Source organism: Chionomys nivalis, chromosome 18 (assembly GCF_950005125.1).
Source record: "Chionomys nivalis chromosome 18, mChiNiv1.1, whole genome shotgun sequence".
In the NCBI taxonomy this organism is placed as follows: Eukaryota; Metazoa; Chordata; class Mammalia; order Rodentia; family Cricetidae; genus Chionomys; species Chionomys nivalis.
In genome coordinates, this window is record NC_080103.1 from 29,396,653 (window position 1) to 29,412,177 (window position 15,525).

Genomic DNA, 15,525 nt, shown 5'->3' on the forward strand with positions numbered 1-15,525 from the left:
TGGGAATTGAACTCAGGACCTTTGAAAGAGCAGGAGGTGCTCTTAACCACTGAGCCATCTCTCCAGCCCTGGGCTGGTATTTTAAAGGCTATTGGCTGGAAGTGTTCTCACAGCAGTTGAGGTTCCTGTGCCCTTCCATGCTAGCCAGTGTTGTGACTCTGTCATTTCCAGAGGACACACGGCTCTGCTATGGTCCTCCCTGACCTCTTTTACCATGATCCTTCTTCCTCCTTCTGGTCTCTGAGCTGTGGTGTGTGTGTATGTATGTGTGCCTGTTTATTTGTGTGTGTGTGTGTGTGTGTGCATGCAAGTGTGTGTTTGTGTGTGTGTGCACATGTGTGTGTGTGTGTGTGTGATATTTATTAGTGGTATTTAACCTTTTAGGAAGATCAGGGAGTAAGTCACACTTTTAAGTAGGATCACCAAATGTCAAACTTTGGAAGAAATTTCTACAGAACTATTTAGTTTTCAAGAGAAAAACAAGCCAGTTTCGTTGGTGAGCAGCAGAGAGCATTAAGACAACTAATTACAGCATACTGCAATAAAAGGATACTGTGAAACAAGAAGTTTGAGAGTCAGATTTAAACATGTCCTGGCTTTGAGTCACATACCTTAAACTTGTGACCCATTGTAGGTAATATCCTGCTCAATTTCTTCAAGTAAACATCATCTCTTCTCCAGAAGGACTGAAAGGGGCTTGTGCATTAAGAGAAGTGGAGAGCAGGATAATTACGTACACTTTCTACAAGGCCACTTGATCCCACTGTGTGACTCACAGCTTCTATCAAAACACCTATACAGGGTTGGAGATGCTTGCCTCTTGGGCCTCTTCTTCCTAGGGTCAGAGCTCTGTGAATATGGATTTCTTTATTTTATAAGTTAATATGATTACCCTTTTAGTCTATGCTCTCTTATAAAATAATTTTTTAAAAAACCATCTACTGTTATGTTTCCCCACTTCCCAAGACTATGTATAAAAAAAAACTTTAAAAAGCTTTTCTACATAGTTTTAGAATTTGGGAAGGGAGAGGAGTTAAACACATGGCTGATGAGTGTGTTTAACTCGATATTTTCCTATCCGATCTATGTCGCTGTGGGCTAGATGATTCAGAGGTGCAACTGTAGTCAGATGGCTGTTCCTATGGTGAATGACAGCTAGGCAGCAACATAGAACATGCTCAGTATTTGGAGACCAGAATAACTTTTCAATCATTTGACATTTAAACTATAGGCTATATATATCTATATCTATCTGATTCTTCTAAGTCTTTTTTCTTCTCAAACAACATGTTTAGATGATTGCTATGATTCATAAAACAGCAAAGCGTTGAGAGATGAGCTATGATCAAATGCCAAAGAAAGCTTGAAGAAATCCACTTTTCCTAGCTATTTTTGAAATATTCTAGAGTCTGTATAATACGAACAGTTATTTTAGGGAAAATCGGCAGAATTGCTTAGTTTGGTGCAAATTTTAGAATTTGGAATAAGGGTAGCATTGCATTATCTTAAGAAATAAATGATATCTTAAGGTCTACGAGGAGGTACAAACTGCACACCTTTGATCCCAGAACTTGGGAGGTAAAGGTATAAGGATCAGAGAGTCAAGGCCATCTACAACATATGAAATTTGAAGTCAGTCCAAGTCTACATAAGATCCTGACTCAATACCATCTTCCTGACACCAAAAAAGGATGCATAATTTACAAGCAAAACATATGTTAACTATATATTTCTATAAGGGAAATAATTTCTGATCAATTTGGCTCATATATGTTGTTGTTATGGTTTTTGGTGAGAATTAGGTTTATCGCCAGAATTTTATTAAACAATGTAATTTATTACAAGGAGTAGTATTTTTCTAACGGAATAAGTTAAAAACACAGAGATATTGCCTCATTGATCACAGCTTCATGTATTATACTGTATCATAATATGTAGAATGTTTGTTATTGATTTAGTACTTTAAATCAAATTGTTGTACTTATTGTATATTATTTAATCTTAATTATGATTTGCTTTTAAAGAAACAAAACCAGCTCTTGTCTCTACTACATTCTGTATGAATATGTTTTATGTATGTACATTTTCCAAATATCTTAACTGTTTTTCTTTATCATATCATATCTATATCTTAAATATACAAACTAAGTGTCTAAAATGTTTTCATATAAAGGTTAAAGTGAAAATTTCTGATTTATTCTGAGGGATGAAGAAGAAAGTCTTGCCTAAATCTTTCTTTTTGAGTTGGAGATGACCATATTTTCTGTGTTTTTCACATCATTATGCTTCTGTATAAATTCTGTGACCAAATTTTCTACAGTTATATTGCATTAGGGTTCACTATAGCACATGCAAATGTACTGTCCTTGCAAAGACTCTGTCTTCACAGATTGTCATATTCTGAAAGTCAGGGTTTATGCCCTCAGCATGTAAATTTTGAGACAAAAATTCATTTTATAAAAGCAATTTCCAAAACAAAAAACAACACAGCATACAGTCAGGCTACTGTGGTTAAAACAGCAAGGTTGGGAGCATAGAGATCATTACAGCTAGGTATGAAATAGTCACACTAAGGAAGAGGAAGAACAGCACTCTGAACACAGCAGGGGGTGGCAGGCTCCAGCCTGTCCTGTGTCAGGCTCCCCTACTGCAACCCAGGAGCATGTGCAAGGCACTGGTACTCAATCCCCTAGTTAACCCAAATGTGTGGGACGTACCTCCATACACATTCCTGAAGCTAATTGTAGCAGACTGAATTGTGAGGAAGATTGAATACCAATAATTCTTTTTCCTGCTTCAGGAAGGAGATCACCCCAGAAGGCTTCAGAGGTTGGCAGAGGGAGGAGAAATGGTGGCCCAAGACTGATTTGTCCAGATCCTAGGTGCAGTCTCTCGATGTTGCTGCTAGTCACAGTCTGCTTCCACTCTGCAGTGTGTGCTTAATTTCCACATTCCCTTTCTCACCTACTGAAATGAGCTCTGACTCCTACTCACTTTACCTGTGCCACGGCGTGATTCTTCTCCTTCTAGCGCTAAGAGCCAAGACTGTTACAGCTGGGTTTGGAGGGAATGTGAAAGGAGCCATCGCTCTTTGTCTATAACCAGCAAAAAGCAGGGAAGCCTGTTAATCTCTTTCCGAAGGTGGAGGCTCAGTAAATACACTACTCTTCATCCTCCAGCATCTGGAGACAACAGCCATCATTTAGCAATACTCAAGTTTGCCTTCTTTTAGGTCATTGTGATTTGCCACAGTATGGCTTCCATTATATTTTACTCTGCCTCACTGACTGTTAGCATTGTTCAACTTTCTGTAACTCCCTTTAGTTAAATCATTTAAGGGTATCATTCATATCCTGCTGACACCCTGACTGAATATACCTGTTTAACCAAATATACCCTTGAAATCTGTTGTTTTTGATTTTAGGTTATGTGAATATTTAGGATATCCCCATGTCTGTTCTTCGACAAATAGCTTATTTTTACACAGATAAAAGTTTATTTGGGTTAGAACTTCATCTTTGGAAATTAATTTTTGGAAAATTCTAAGGTAGAGTTTATTAAGTTGACTTTGTATTAACTTTTCATATGTCAACATAAGTTGACATGCCTATAAATAAACATTGCAATGAAAATATGTATATAAAGTATAATATATATACACATATATACATTACACATATATGTTTAAAATTAGCTAATTTTCTCAGTGCCATGTTATATAGCAATGAATGATGAATGCTTATTATGTATCATTTTGAAACCAATGTGGCTTTCCTTGACTTTCTGGGAATTTACAACATTCAGAATGACCTTAGAAGTCACATGTTAAAGACTGTGATTCCCTCTTTCTATATGTGCACTTTTAATATCAAAATTGCATATATCATGTGAATCGTATAATATGTCAGCTCTGTGTTGGCTTGTCTGCCTAGCTTTTAATGGTCAAGCCATTTCTCTGGACCTGCTTGATTATTTTCTGCATAAGTTTCTGGAGAATCATTCAAGTTGGGTACATTTTTTATTTTAAAATTGCAGACTAGTATTCCACAGGATAGATGTATAATGTCTTAGCTGCTCATACATAAAAGGACATCTGGGTTGTTTGGTGTCTTTGGTCTACTAGCAATGAAGCAAATCTCTGAGTGTGGTAGACTTTTGTATGAAAGCCCCAGTTTCCATTTCCATGTGTTAAAACTGTGTTTACTGGTCCACAAGGTAAGTGTGTGTTTAGCTTAAAAAGACATGGCTTGTGGTGACTTGAGTGATAATGACCCCAGTAGGCTCTTATATTTGGATTCTTGGTCTGCAGTTGGTAGAACTATTTGGGACGAATTAGGAGACATGGCCTTGTTGGAGGGGGTGTGTTGTTGGAGGTAGACTTTGATATTTCCAAAACACATGCTGTTCCCATTTAGCTTTCTGTCTGCCTCGTTGTTACCTTAACAGGTAAAGTTCTCAGCTGCTGTTTCAGTGCCATGTCTGCCTGCTACCACGCTGCCCAGCTTGATGGTCATGGATGCATCCTCCGAAACTTTAAACCTCCAATTAAATTCTTTTATAAGTTACTTTTGTCATGATATTTTGTCAAGACAATAGAAGAGTAACCAGGGCATGGACAAACTGCATTTCAGAGTGGCTAGACCATTGTTTTCCCACTGAATTAATTATGGCAACCATTTCATAACATATATATCTTAATATAGTAGACGTCTCTGAGTATATCTTACCACATGCAATTTTAATTTAACAATTATATATCAATAAGTTATGCATTCCTGAGGGTGGGTGCAAAGGAAAATGCTTTTTCAAAAGATGATAAGACACACTCCAGACCAGGAAAATATATTTGCAGGCCAGTGTTCAAAAATCTCAGATTTGAGGTATTTTTTTAATCTGTTTTTAATGGAAAGTTATATATTTTATATTTAAGTGTTTGAGCTCTTCTGAGAGAGTTTTTGAAATGTCTGTCATTATTTAACTTAGTCCCACAATGGGGGAAACTAACCTGGAGGTGGAATAAGTTATGTTTTCCTAAAACTCCAAGATGGCATAACTTATCTAGACATCACAGGCTATCAGGTGGACACATTCCCACAGAAGCCAGATTTCCTAGCTTACAGAGCTCCTCAGTTTCCTACAAGGAGTATTCATTACTACCCTACAGAGTACCTTGAAGGAATCAAGGAAAAGGGTTATTTGTATGACTGTAACACATTCATATTTTTTTCAGACTCATTTGTTTAAAAGGTTATTATACAATTTTTTAAAGAGAATTTTAGGCTTTTGACAGATTTTCTCTTGGTGATAACTTCCATCTTAAACTAGGCAATACCATGAAATGAGATGAACACGCTTCAAGCTTGTTAAATTGGATCATTAGCAGAGCTATGGCTAACCTTAGTTCTTTTTTTTTTTTTTTTTTAATTATCTTTACTGAGCTCTACATTTTTCTCCACTCCTTTCCCTACCATCCCCGTCCCCACAACTTCAACCCTCTCCCAAGGTCCCCATGCTCCCAATTTACTCAGGAGATCTTGTCTTTTTCTACTTCACTTGTATATTAGATATATGTATGTCTCTCTTAGGGTCCTCATTTTTGTCTAGGTTCTCTGGGATTGTGACTTGTGGACTGGTTTTCTTTGTTTATGTTTAAAAACCACTTATGAGTGAGTACATGTGATAATTGTCTTTCTGGATCTGGGCTAAGCTTAGTTCTTTAGTCTTTGACATCACCTCTGAGGCATGGATATACACTGTTAGGAACTTGCGACTACATTTTATGAATATTGAAATGGCTCCTCTCTGCATTTATGGCTCACTTAAATATTTTCTTGCAACTAAATAGTATGGTTACTAAAGAGCTCCAGTAACTACATTTTATGTATTATAAGCCACATACTGTTACCAGAATCCACGTCGTCTTCCAGTTAGTTAGTATGTTTGATCATAGAGCATTTTAAAGCTTTCTACCAAATAAATGCAGGAAACGCCTTCCACATCCAGAGGACATGAAGTACAGGGCCATAAACACGTCATTCCCTGTTTTGCAGATGTGCTTCTCTCTCAGACTAAAACATTTTAATTCCTATTGCATGCTTTCAATGATATTAACTAGATTACTCCTGCAACTACATATGATTTTTTTTTTTTTTTTGTTCCTAGCTCTGGGGTGTGGAGTACAACGCCATTAATCTCTTAACCTATAAAAGAAAGAAATGGCACATTTGTGACGATAGCTTCTCAGGTTTACAGTTCAGAAGCTGCTCAACTGAGTCCCCACAGACGATGCTTATTTTGGGGAGGCAAGTACATAAATCACCCCTTTTGATATATGGCAAAATGGTTGACACAGGCTCTCATCATCCTGTATTTCTTCATTTCTCCTAACCTTTTGGCCAAAGGGGGAAATATTAGACATTTGAGCAGGTTATTTTCTGTTCCTATATCAGTAGCTTTATTTACTGGGTAAAACAGTATTGCTAATCCACAGAAACTTATGAAGTATTATTGGCTATTCTTCAGAAAGTATCAAATGGCTGGCGTAACTGATTCAGAAATGAAAATTTCAAGAATCAAAGGAGTTTAAAACCACTTAAATTACTGTAAGACACACATTGTGGTTTCATATTGTTTTAAAACCAGAATATTCCCATAATTTCATGGTAGCTTTCAATGGGTTTATCTAGGTAGCAGTAATGATCTCATTCCTTGGTGTCCATGAAAATGATTGCTACTGAACAGTTGAACAAACTTAGTGGAATTTCTAGATAACTGTCACTTTGTGTTCCAAGAGCATAAAGTCATTGGATTAAAGCATACATCTTGGTTGTAGTCGAAAACCTTGTATTAACTATTTCTAATAAAATATAGATCAGAAAAGTCAGAGAGTGGACTCTTATAGCTTAAAAGAAATCACAGTTCATTGCCAAACACTCTTTTAAGAAAAGCTGCAACTTTTCTGTCTACAAAGGTGTAATAATTAAGGTAATAATTAAGAAGGGTATTTTGACCACTTTTAGACATTGAGACCACTGATTTTCTTATTTCTTTTTTTTTTTGTATTTTATAGTATTGAAGAGTGGAAAAGTATGTCTAAATGCAAGAGACCTCTTATATTAAGCATGGCACAAAATTCTTTTTAAAAAGATCTATTTTTATTGAACTGTAAGTGTATATGTGTGTGCCATATGTGTGTAGGTCCTCACAGAGGCCAGAAGATGGGATGCAGTTATGGGCAGCTGTGAGCCTCTTGTGGGTGTTTGGCGCTGAACTCAGATGCTCTGGAAAAGAATGAAGTGTTATTAATCACTGAACAATCTCTCCAGGCTCCTGAAATAAACAAAGAAACATCTGGCTTGACAAACTTTTCCTTTCTTTAAGTAATACTCTTTTTTTCTCATCAATTATTAATCATAACAACTCATATTTATACTTTTCCTCAGCTTTTTCCAAGTTATTATCAATTCCTATTCTATCTAAATAAAAACCCAAATATTCCAGTTTTGATGAAGAAATCTAATCTTTATTTCTATGATGTTAGCACAATATACTCACACGATAGCTTCGATCTGTACTTAACAAAATACATTTGTAGCACTTTACAAACTTCCTCAGTGTGGAAAACATTGCATAACATTTTATTAAACACAATACTTCGTATATATTATATATCCATAATTTTATTTACTTTAAAAAGATAATTAACTCTCTTTATTCAATACTTGGTTTTATCAATAAAGCACAGCCTAACAAAAGAAGAAGTGCTCTCGTTAGCAAATAAGATAAATAGAACACCAAGGAGAGATAACATCTGCTAGCCTGATTTGTTTTAAATTAAGGTACCAGTGGAATGTAAACAAATTTTTTGTAATTATTCATTTTTTACAAAAGATGTGTTATCAAATATACATGCAGAGGTCTGAATTCTAGTGTCTATCATTGTAGTTTCTTAACAATGTGGTACAATTTGTTAAGTCATTAAAAACGGTAGCCTTTGGCACTTTGAGTAGAAAAAGAATATATCAATAGTATGTAAAGAAAAAGAATTCAATGACTAGAGAAGTACTTTAAAATCTTTTTTTGTTAAGAAATAGGAAAGATTAGGAAATATCATATACTGCACCTCAAATACTGCAGCTTGGTTTTTCTTCAGAGTACTAAAACCAGTCCACCCTTCCCTCTAGGAACTGGCCAGGCCAGTAGGTGGGGACATCGCGATGGTGGTGATGGTAGAAGTGGGGAAGGCAACGTTTTACACCCACTTCCTTCTCTGAGAAGGAAATTGCCAGAAGGGTTACTGTTGAGTCTGTATTTTATTGCCAGAGTTTTCAATTCTGCTGGTTTCAGCTAAATTCCTAACACCTTAGGAGGTTGAGTTCTCTAAAAAACAAAACAAAACAACAAAAAAAAAACCTTTGCCCTTTGTATGTAGAAGTGGATAATGGGATGAGTGGATTCCTTGCTGGACAGTTGTTCTCACTGAAAACTGAACTGAGGTCAGACCAACCAGCTCTGCAGTTTTCTTTTTGCTGCCTCTTGGCAATCAAGTGTACAATATAATCCTTAAGACACGGCATAAAAGTGTTTAATACCAAATTTCAAGAGCCAAATATTTCTCCACCCTATAAATCTCTAACCTGGAAGAATACTTCAAAATGTTTCATTGGTATTCTTCTTGCTACCAATAACATGGTTTCCTTTGATTGAGGCTCAAGGCTTTTGATTCAAGACAGGCAGCCAAAACTACAGGTTGCGGTCTAAGCACAAAAGCTGTCCCTACTCTGACGTTATGAAGATACACTTTCTTAATTTATACTGCGAGACACTTTTATTTCTCGATTAGCATTTGCCGAGATCATTCCTGTTAGTGTCTCATTACAGGCATGTCAGGGAAGAGAGTCATGCTCGCCCCATCGTGGCTCCAGTTTATGAATGAGATAATGCAAAGATGAAATGCGCTGGAACAAAATGAATTTTTTATCATTGCTTACTGAAGTTGTAACCTTTGCCATCAGGTTGGAGACATCTTGAACTGGACCAACATGTCTGGCAACAGAACCCACAATCTCAACTTTTGGCTCAGATTTTCTTGTTTATGAATTCACAGCAGTATAGTTTGCACAAGGAATGTAAATAGTTATTTTTTTTCTTTTTAAAATAGAAGAATATATGTATGATCTCAAAACACTTAATAAACTAAGGAGAAGCCATAAAGTGGAAAATATAATCACAGTAATTTCAAAATATTCTCTAAAACAATGTTTTAACTATGCAAATGTACTCACTAAAAATACCAGAAATCAGCATTACCAATACTTAAATAAAAAGCAGAAAAATGGTGCAGATAACTAGTTATTCCCTTTAACTGAAAACATTCCTACAGAGTTTCATGTATTGAAAAATGCACTTTTTTCAAAGAAATGCTCAGAAACCTTTTAAAAACTTTTTTTTTTCACTACAGGGAAGCCGAGGATGGCCTAATCTGCTGAGGATGACCTAATCTACCACATCTTCGGAATGAAGGAGCATTTCTCTGACGAGGGATCGCACACCACTATTTCACAGCTAAGTAGAGTTTGAGAGTTTACATGGTCTATGCACTGGAATAATCAGCACCTCCCAGACTGAGCTTCTGGTGCAGATTCAGCAAAAAAATGAATAATATATAATACTGCATGGCCTCTGCTGTAGGGAAAACCTGTGTGGTTTGGTTTTCCACAGCTAATTATAATGAAAAAAAAAAAAAGAAATCTCAAAGTTGGCACATTCAGAAAGTTAAGTACTATACATCGAAGGAAATCGCTTGGTCTTAATGCTGCCCTCTGCGAAGCCTCAATGACGGGTCTTAGGAACTGTTCAGATGGTGAGATTAATTGGGGCCTTGCTTTGTGCTTTTCCTTTCCCTTGGTGTAAAATCGCCACGGTTTCTGTGGTAGTTCAATGAGAGTTCCGGACTGATGGTGAACAATCTAGTTGGGCAAGAAGGCTTTCCAAATCCTCCTGAAAAAAAAAAAGAAAACGAAAAGAAAAACCAAAAAAAGCACAGGTAGAATAAACGTGTGGTTTTGAGGGTGGTGATGGTCACCCATATGATGGCACGAAGGGCCATTGCTCAATCCTTATAAGCCCGCGTGGGGGACGTTCCTTTGTAGAAGATGTTTCTCGTGTTTTCGGGGCTGTTGCTTCTCTCGGGGATCAAGATAATGTTGCCCTTTCTGCGCAGGGTGGAGTCGCGTGAGGAGGACACAGACAGCGTCTCTGAACCTATCTCGCTGCCCTCCACTGGGGTCACTCGGATGGTCGTGATGCCATGGTGGTGGTGCTCGTTGCTGTCGATGTTGCTTCTCTTGCGATCTCCAGACCCAAAGCTGTCTTTGAGGGACTCGCAGCTTTCCGAGTCCCTGTTGAGATCATTGAGCTCGTAGGTTTGGCGCAGGCTGCCCTTCTCTGGAGCTTTCCACTTCCAGGAACCGCTGCCTTCTCCCTCGGTGGTGGATGGGATCTGAATGATAGGCCTGTTGTTCTCTGGGTGGGCCTCCACCCGCACGATGCCACCGGGCTCGTGGTCTGTCAGGGTTTTGTAGCGGATGGAGCCTGTGCAGGTGACGGTGCTCCCCTCGGCATTCTTGGGGCTGCTCTGCAGCACGCCCTGTTGCTTGGACATGGCGATGACCTGCATGATGCGCGGCTGGCTGTTGCTCCGGTTACAGGCCACTGTCTTCTCTGCGGCTTTCAGCCACTTGGCCCGTGCAGAACTGCTCTTGGGCGAGGTGCTTATGTTTTCCTGGGTCTCCTCAGGGATGTGCACCAGTTGAGAGGAGCCAGGGCGGGACTGGATGGACACGCGTGGCCCTCCAGGCATGCTATTGTTGCATCCGGGGACAGAGCCAGGCTGGATCTTGAGGTATTGATTGCCTGGGACATGGTGGTCTCCATTCACCCCTACCCTGGAAGGCTCTGAGCTGGACCTCATTTCTATGGACCTAGGTGGTGACTGCCCTTCTGGCTCAGTGTCCATAACCTGCAGGGACATCTTGCGACTCTCGTTCTTGCTCTTCCACTGGGTGAGGAGCTGCTTGGACCGGGCAGAATCCATTGAGGCGTGGATGCTCGCGTTTCTCCTCACAGGGTCTTCCACTGAGGGGGTATTGGCTCTGGGCAGCGTGTTGCTAAAGGTCACCATGCTCTCTTTCCCCATGGGACTCCGAGGGGTGATGATTTCTACGTCAGCATTGGCCCTCTTGAGATTTGTTAAGGAGCTTGCATCCCTGTGGTTTCGGTTGAGGATGCCCTCTGTGTGAGCAATTCCATCACTGCTGCTACCATTTTTAGCTGATAAAACCCTGCTGGGGTCTTGACTGAGGTCTGTCAGTGACCTGAGGGCATCTCTCTGCTGGAGCATACTCTCTTCACTAGGGAGAAAATTCCCCACAGCATACAGGCCCTGGTGTTCGAGGGAAAACAACAAACATCACACACTAGAAGATGCCATTAATCACGTTTCTCTTAGAATACCCACAGTTGAGGAAGCCAAGGACCAATAGAACAATGAAAAAGTACAATTACTCAGGGGGTAGCTTGTAACTATCTAGATGATTGGACTAACTGCTGAGAAATAAGGATGATTCCTTTCAGTTCCACCAGAAGTTGCCACACCCTCTGTATGTTTTTGTTTTTTAATTTTTATTGCTTTATAAATAATACCATTCAAAATTTCCACTTCCTCCCCTCCTCCCATTTCTCCTCCTCCCCCACTGACTCGCCCCCCTCCCCTTCCAATCCTAAGAAAGGGCAGGGTATCCTGCCCTGTGGGAAGTCCAAGGCCCTCCCCACTCCATCCAGGCCTACGAAGGTGAGCATCCAAACAGACTGGGATCACAAAAAGCCAGTACATGCAGTAGAGACAAATCCCAGTGCCATTGTCATTGGCCCTCAGTCAGCCCCCATTGTCAGCCACATTTAGAGAGTCCAGTTTGATCACATGCTCATTAAGTCCCAGTCCAGCTGGCTTTGGTGAGCTCCCATAAAGGAAAGATAGACAATGAGAGAAGTACGGACATTTTCCCCCTGCCTTGCAAAGTTTTTAATTTTTTGGACTAGTAGCTTCTTTTTGAGTGACAGCCCAAGAGGCTTGAATGATTCATGTTCCCTTCCATTTTCAATCACTCCTGGTGGCAAGCAGAGGAGTGCGGGAAATATAGAACAGGAACCATTCCTGAAAACAGGAGTGGGGTTTAGAAATGAGGGCAGTGACATACATTGTTGCAAGTCACGCTGACTTCAGCCTTCCTGTCTGCTTCAAACTTGACCTTTAAATGGGAAAGTTGGATTAAAGTGCTGCTTTGTCTCAAATGTGGGCCAAATTTTACTTAATTTTGCCTGCGTTCTTAGTCCCTCAATTTTATTTGTTTGAGATTTAGAAAAGGTTGCATTTCGGTTTCAAAATTGTTACCCTGGTTACAGGAGATCTAATGCTTGCTGGATTTCCAGAGACAGGTTCATGAAGCCGGTGTCTACCTGTGAGTTATTTCAATTGGAGGTGGCTGGTTCTACCACTTAAGTCTAAGTAATGCGATTTTATAGTTTTAATATTTTATAGATTGCTTGACAGTGAGGAGTAGCATATGTTTAGGAATGATAATGCACCAATTTCAGAGCACAGAGTGCAAATGGAATAAAAATAAAATTCTCTCTCTCTCTCCCCCCCTCCCTCCCTCTCTCTCTCTCTCTCTCTCTCTCTCTCTCTCTCTGTGTGTGTGTGTGTGTGTGTGTGTGTGTGTGTATTGAGATAGGATCTCACTATGTCACACTAGTTGGCCTGAAATTTGTTATGTAGATCAGGCTGGCCTCAAACTTACAGCTATTTATCTGTCTCTGCCTCTCAAGTGCTAGGATTTCAGGCATGTGCCATCATATTTAGACTGATTTTTTTTTAATTGATTTTGAGATTTCACTAGGTAGACCAGGCTGGCCTTAAATTTGCAGTTCTGCTGCTTCAATCTCTTAAGACTACAGGAGTGAGCATTGCCCTGGCTATCCTTTAGTGTCTCCTTTTAAATACTTCTACCTGTGCTCTTACCACCAGGATGTGCTTCCTAATACTCTACCAATAATTGCATTGCATTTGTAAATTTGAAAAAAATCTACCATTGAACTTCAAGTTCTGACCCTATTGTATAATATTCAGTGCTCATAATGGTAATACAGTGATTTAATTCTTATTTTGAAAGAAATATGACATAAGTCGTAATTAATTAATTAATTAATTAATGAGGCATTGGAAATCAAACAAGGGGTTTGTGTGCTCTACTTTTTTGTGCTCTATATGTCTACTTCAATATTTTTGTTCTATGGGTAAAGAATCAAGACTATGAGTGGCCAGGAAGAGTTGAACTTCATACCTACATCCTTTGGATTGGTTGGAACACTCATGTGAATGTTAGGGTACCATGATCTTACACGAGTGCAAGGAGATGCACAGACTATGGAGTGGAAGCTCTTTTCCCCTTCTTTTATAGCACTCAGTCACTGCTAATCAGTACTCCAATAGCCACCCTGGCCTATGTGCCATGATTCCCCACTGATGTCAGTGTAATCCAGTCCCTCTCTGCTGAAGTAGGCATGTGAGAGTAAGGTTTAAAGTGTTATCACCAGCTCTGCTTGCTTATAAAGAGGAAATCATTGCACACCTCGGAAATATTTCTTCTTCAAGATCATTTGTTTTTGTAATTCCATTCTTACAAGTACCAAGACCACATGACTGTGGCTAGGGACAACTGATTTTTACTTCTGTTAGCCCCCTTAGTTTCCTTCTTGTTGCCTGTTCATGTCTGTCAGCAGCATGTTGGTTATCCTGGAAACTTTTTCACTCTGTGACCTGGCAATTTTGCATACTCTAAATAAATGCAATGATGTATCTATAAGTAATACCCCTGGCTTCCAAAGTACTCATGGCTCTTCTGCCCTTCAGACATAGCTACTAAAATGCCTATTACCTAATAATCATGAACTCTTTAAATGTGTTTCTATCCAGCAATATGTTAGCTGGATTATTTATCTAGTCTACTAGTGTGATAACCATAAATCTAGTCTTCCAAGTTATAAATTTGGTCATTGTTCCTCATTCAAACACTTCCTTTTCTCTCTGATTGCTCTTTAACATCTTTGTGTGGTAATTTCTTCCCCCTGAATGAGCTCTCTATTTTATTTACCTTAAACTATTTTTTAGCCATATCCTTTCTAGAAAAGTTACTTGATGTTCCTTTGGCAGTTTCCTGTTCACAAGGAATCACATCCCATCACTAAGTATGTTGTAACCATTTATGCTGATGCTTGTCTGCACACGAGCGTCTGTAGGAGGCATCTTATTTTCCTTTGTTTTATAGTGGATAACAATGTGTAGATAATGAATAAAGAAGGTGAATGAAAGGATGTGTGCGGGACTGAGTTCAATAGGCAACGTCAGTCTCCTTATAATGCAGATACTCATCTCGAAGTTATTTAGTGTGTTTGAGAGATTAAAAAGCTTCACTGTTGGTTGGAACATAGCTACATTCAGGAAAGTGCTACTTTGTGTTGTTGGGGAAATTATAGCAGCTCTTACTAAATCTTCACTATTTCTAGTTTTACTTATATCTGCTTTCCTTATGTATAAAATTTCAGTATACAGGTATTACCCTGTGTGCTTTCTCTAAGAAAGGAATATAACAATTCTCAAATCAATCTTGGCTCATAAGAAGAACTCATTAAATCATTTTATTGGAAGGAGAGAATAATTTGCCTTAGAATAAGATGCACCCTGGGATTTTCTCATGAATATAAATGCATCATGAGTAAGTTATTATTGTACACAATATTCTATGCATGCCTTTCCACATTAAACTGCACTTCACTAAATAGTAAGAATGTTATTTACCAAATACAGGGCGATTCCTCCTCCTATTAAAAAGCCACAATAGACATCAACTGGGTGATTCTTATACTGAGTTATCCGTGTTAGCCCGCAGATGATTCCACAGATGATAAATGTGAAGACCAAGAGAGGTTTCAGGAGCTTGGAGGAATCGGTTAATGTGGAATTGAAGTACATCTTTAAAATGAAAGACGTGAGGTAAGTATGCTAGAAAGGCCATTGTGTTAGAAAAGTCTAAGCAAATAAAAAGTTCAACTCAAAAGTTTGGCTGACACACTTGACATAACTTTCACCCTTTCCCCTTGCTATGGCTAAGTTCTCAACTAACCTAAGAGGGAAGTGCATGACAACATTCAAAAAATACACACCCTAGCTCTCCTTTAATTGCAGGAAAGTCTGCAAAATATTGAAGCAGTGGATTTTGCCCTGGAATCCTAATATCCCTCTTACATACCACAAAATTTCTGTACATTCGTCTCACAAAAGACTACTCAGGCTGTGGTGTCAATCAAACACCAGGACTCTTCATTGTGTAACACTTATCAAATTGACCGTGACCTAGAACTCGCTATTGTTACATAAATACTGAAAGCTGTGTTCCTGTCTGTGTTTTT

General features: G+C 38.9%; 1 protein-coding gene across 1 annotated transcript in view; it reads right to left on the reverse strand.

The window, feature by feature from the left end:
• Positions 1-7,472: 7,472 nt before the first annotated feature.
• Positions 7,473-15,525, reverse strand: part of Plppr4 (phospholipid phosphatase related 4) — a 36,069-nt gene continuing 28,016 nt past the window's right edge. The window contains exons 6-7 of the mRNA XM_057793543.1: positions 14,915-15,088; positions 7,473-11,443 (exon numbers count right to left, since the gene is read on the reverse strand). Of these exons, the coding sequence (XP_057649526.1) occupies positions 10,112-11,443; positions 14,915-15,088 (1,506 nt within the window). The 3' untranslated portion in view covers positions 7,473-10,111. The remainder of the gene's footprint in view (positions 11,444-14,914; positions 15,089-15,525) is intronic.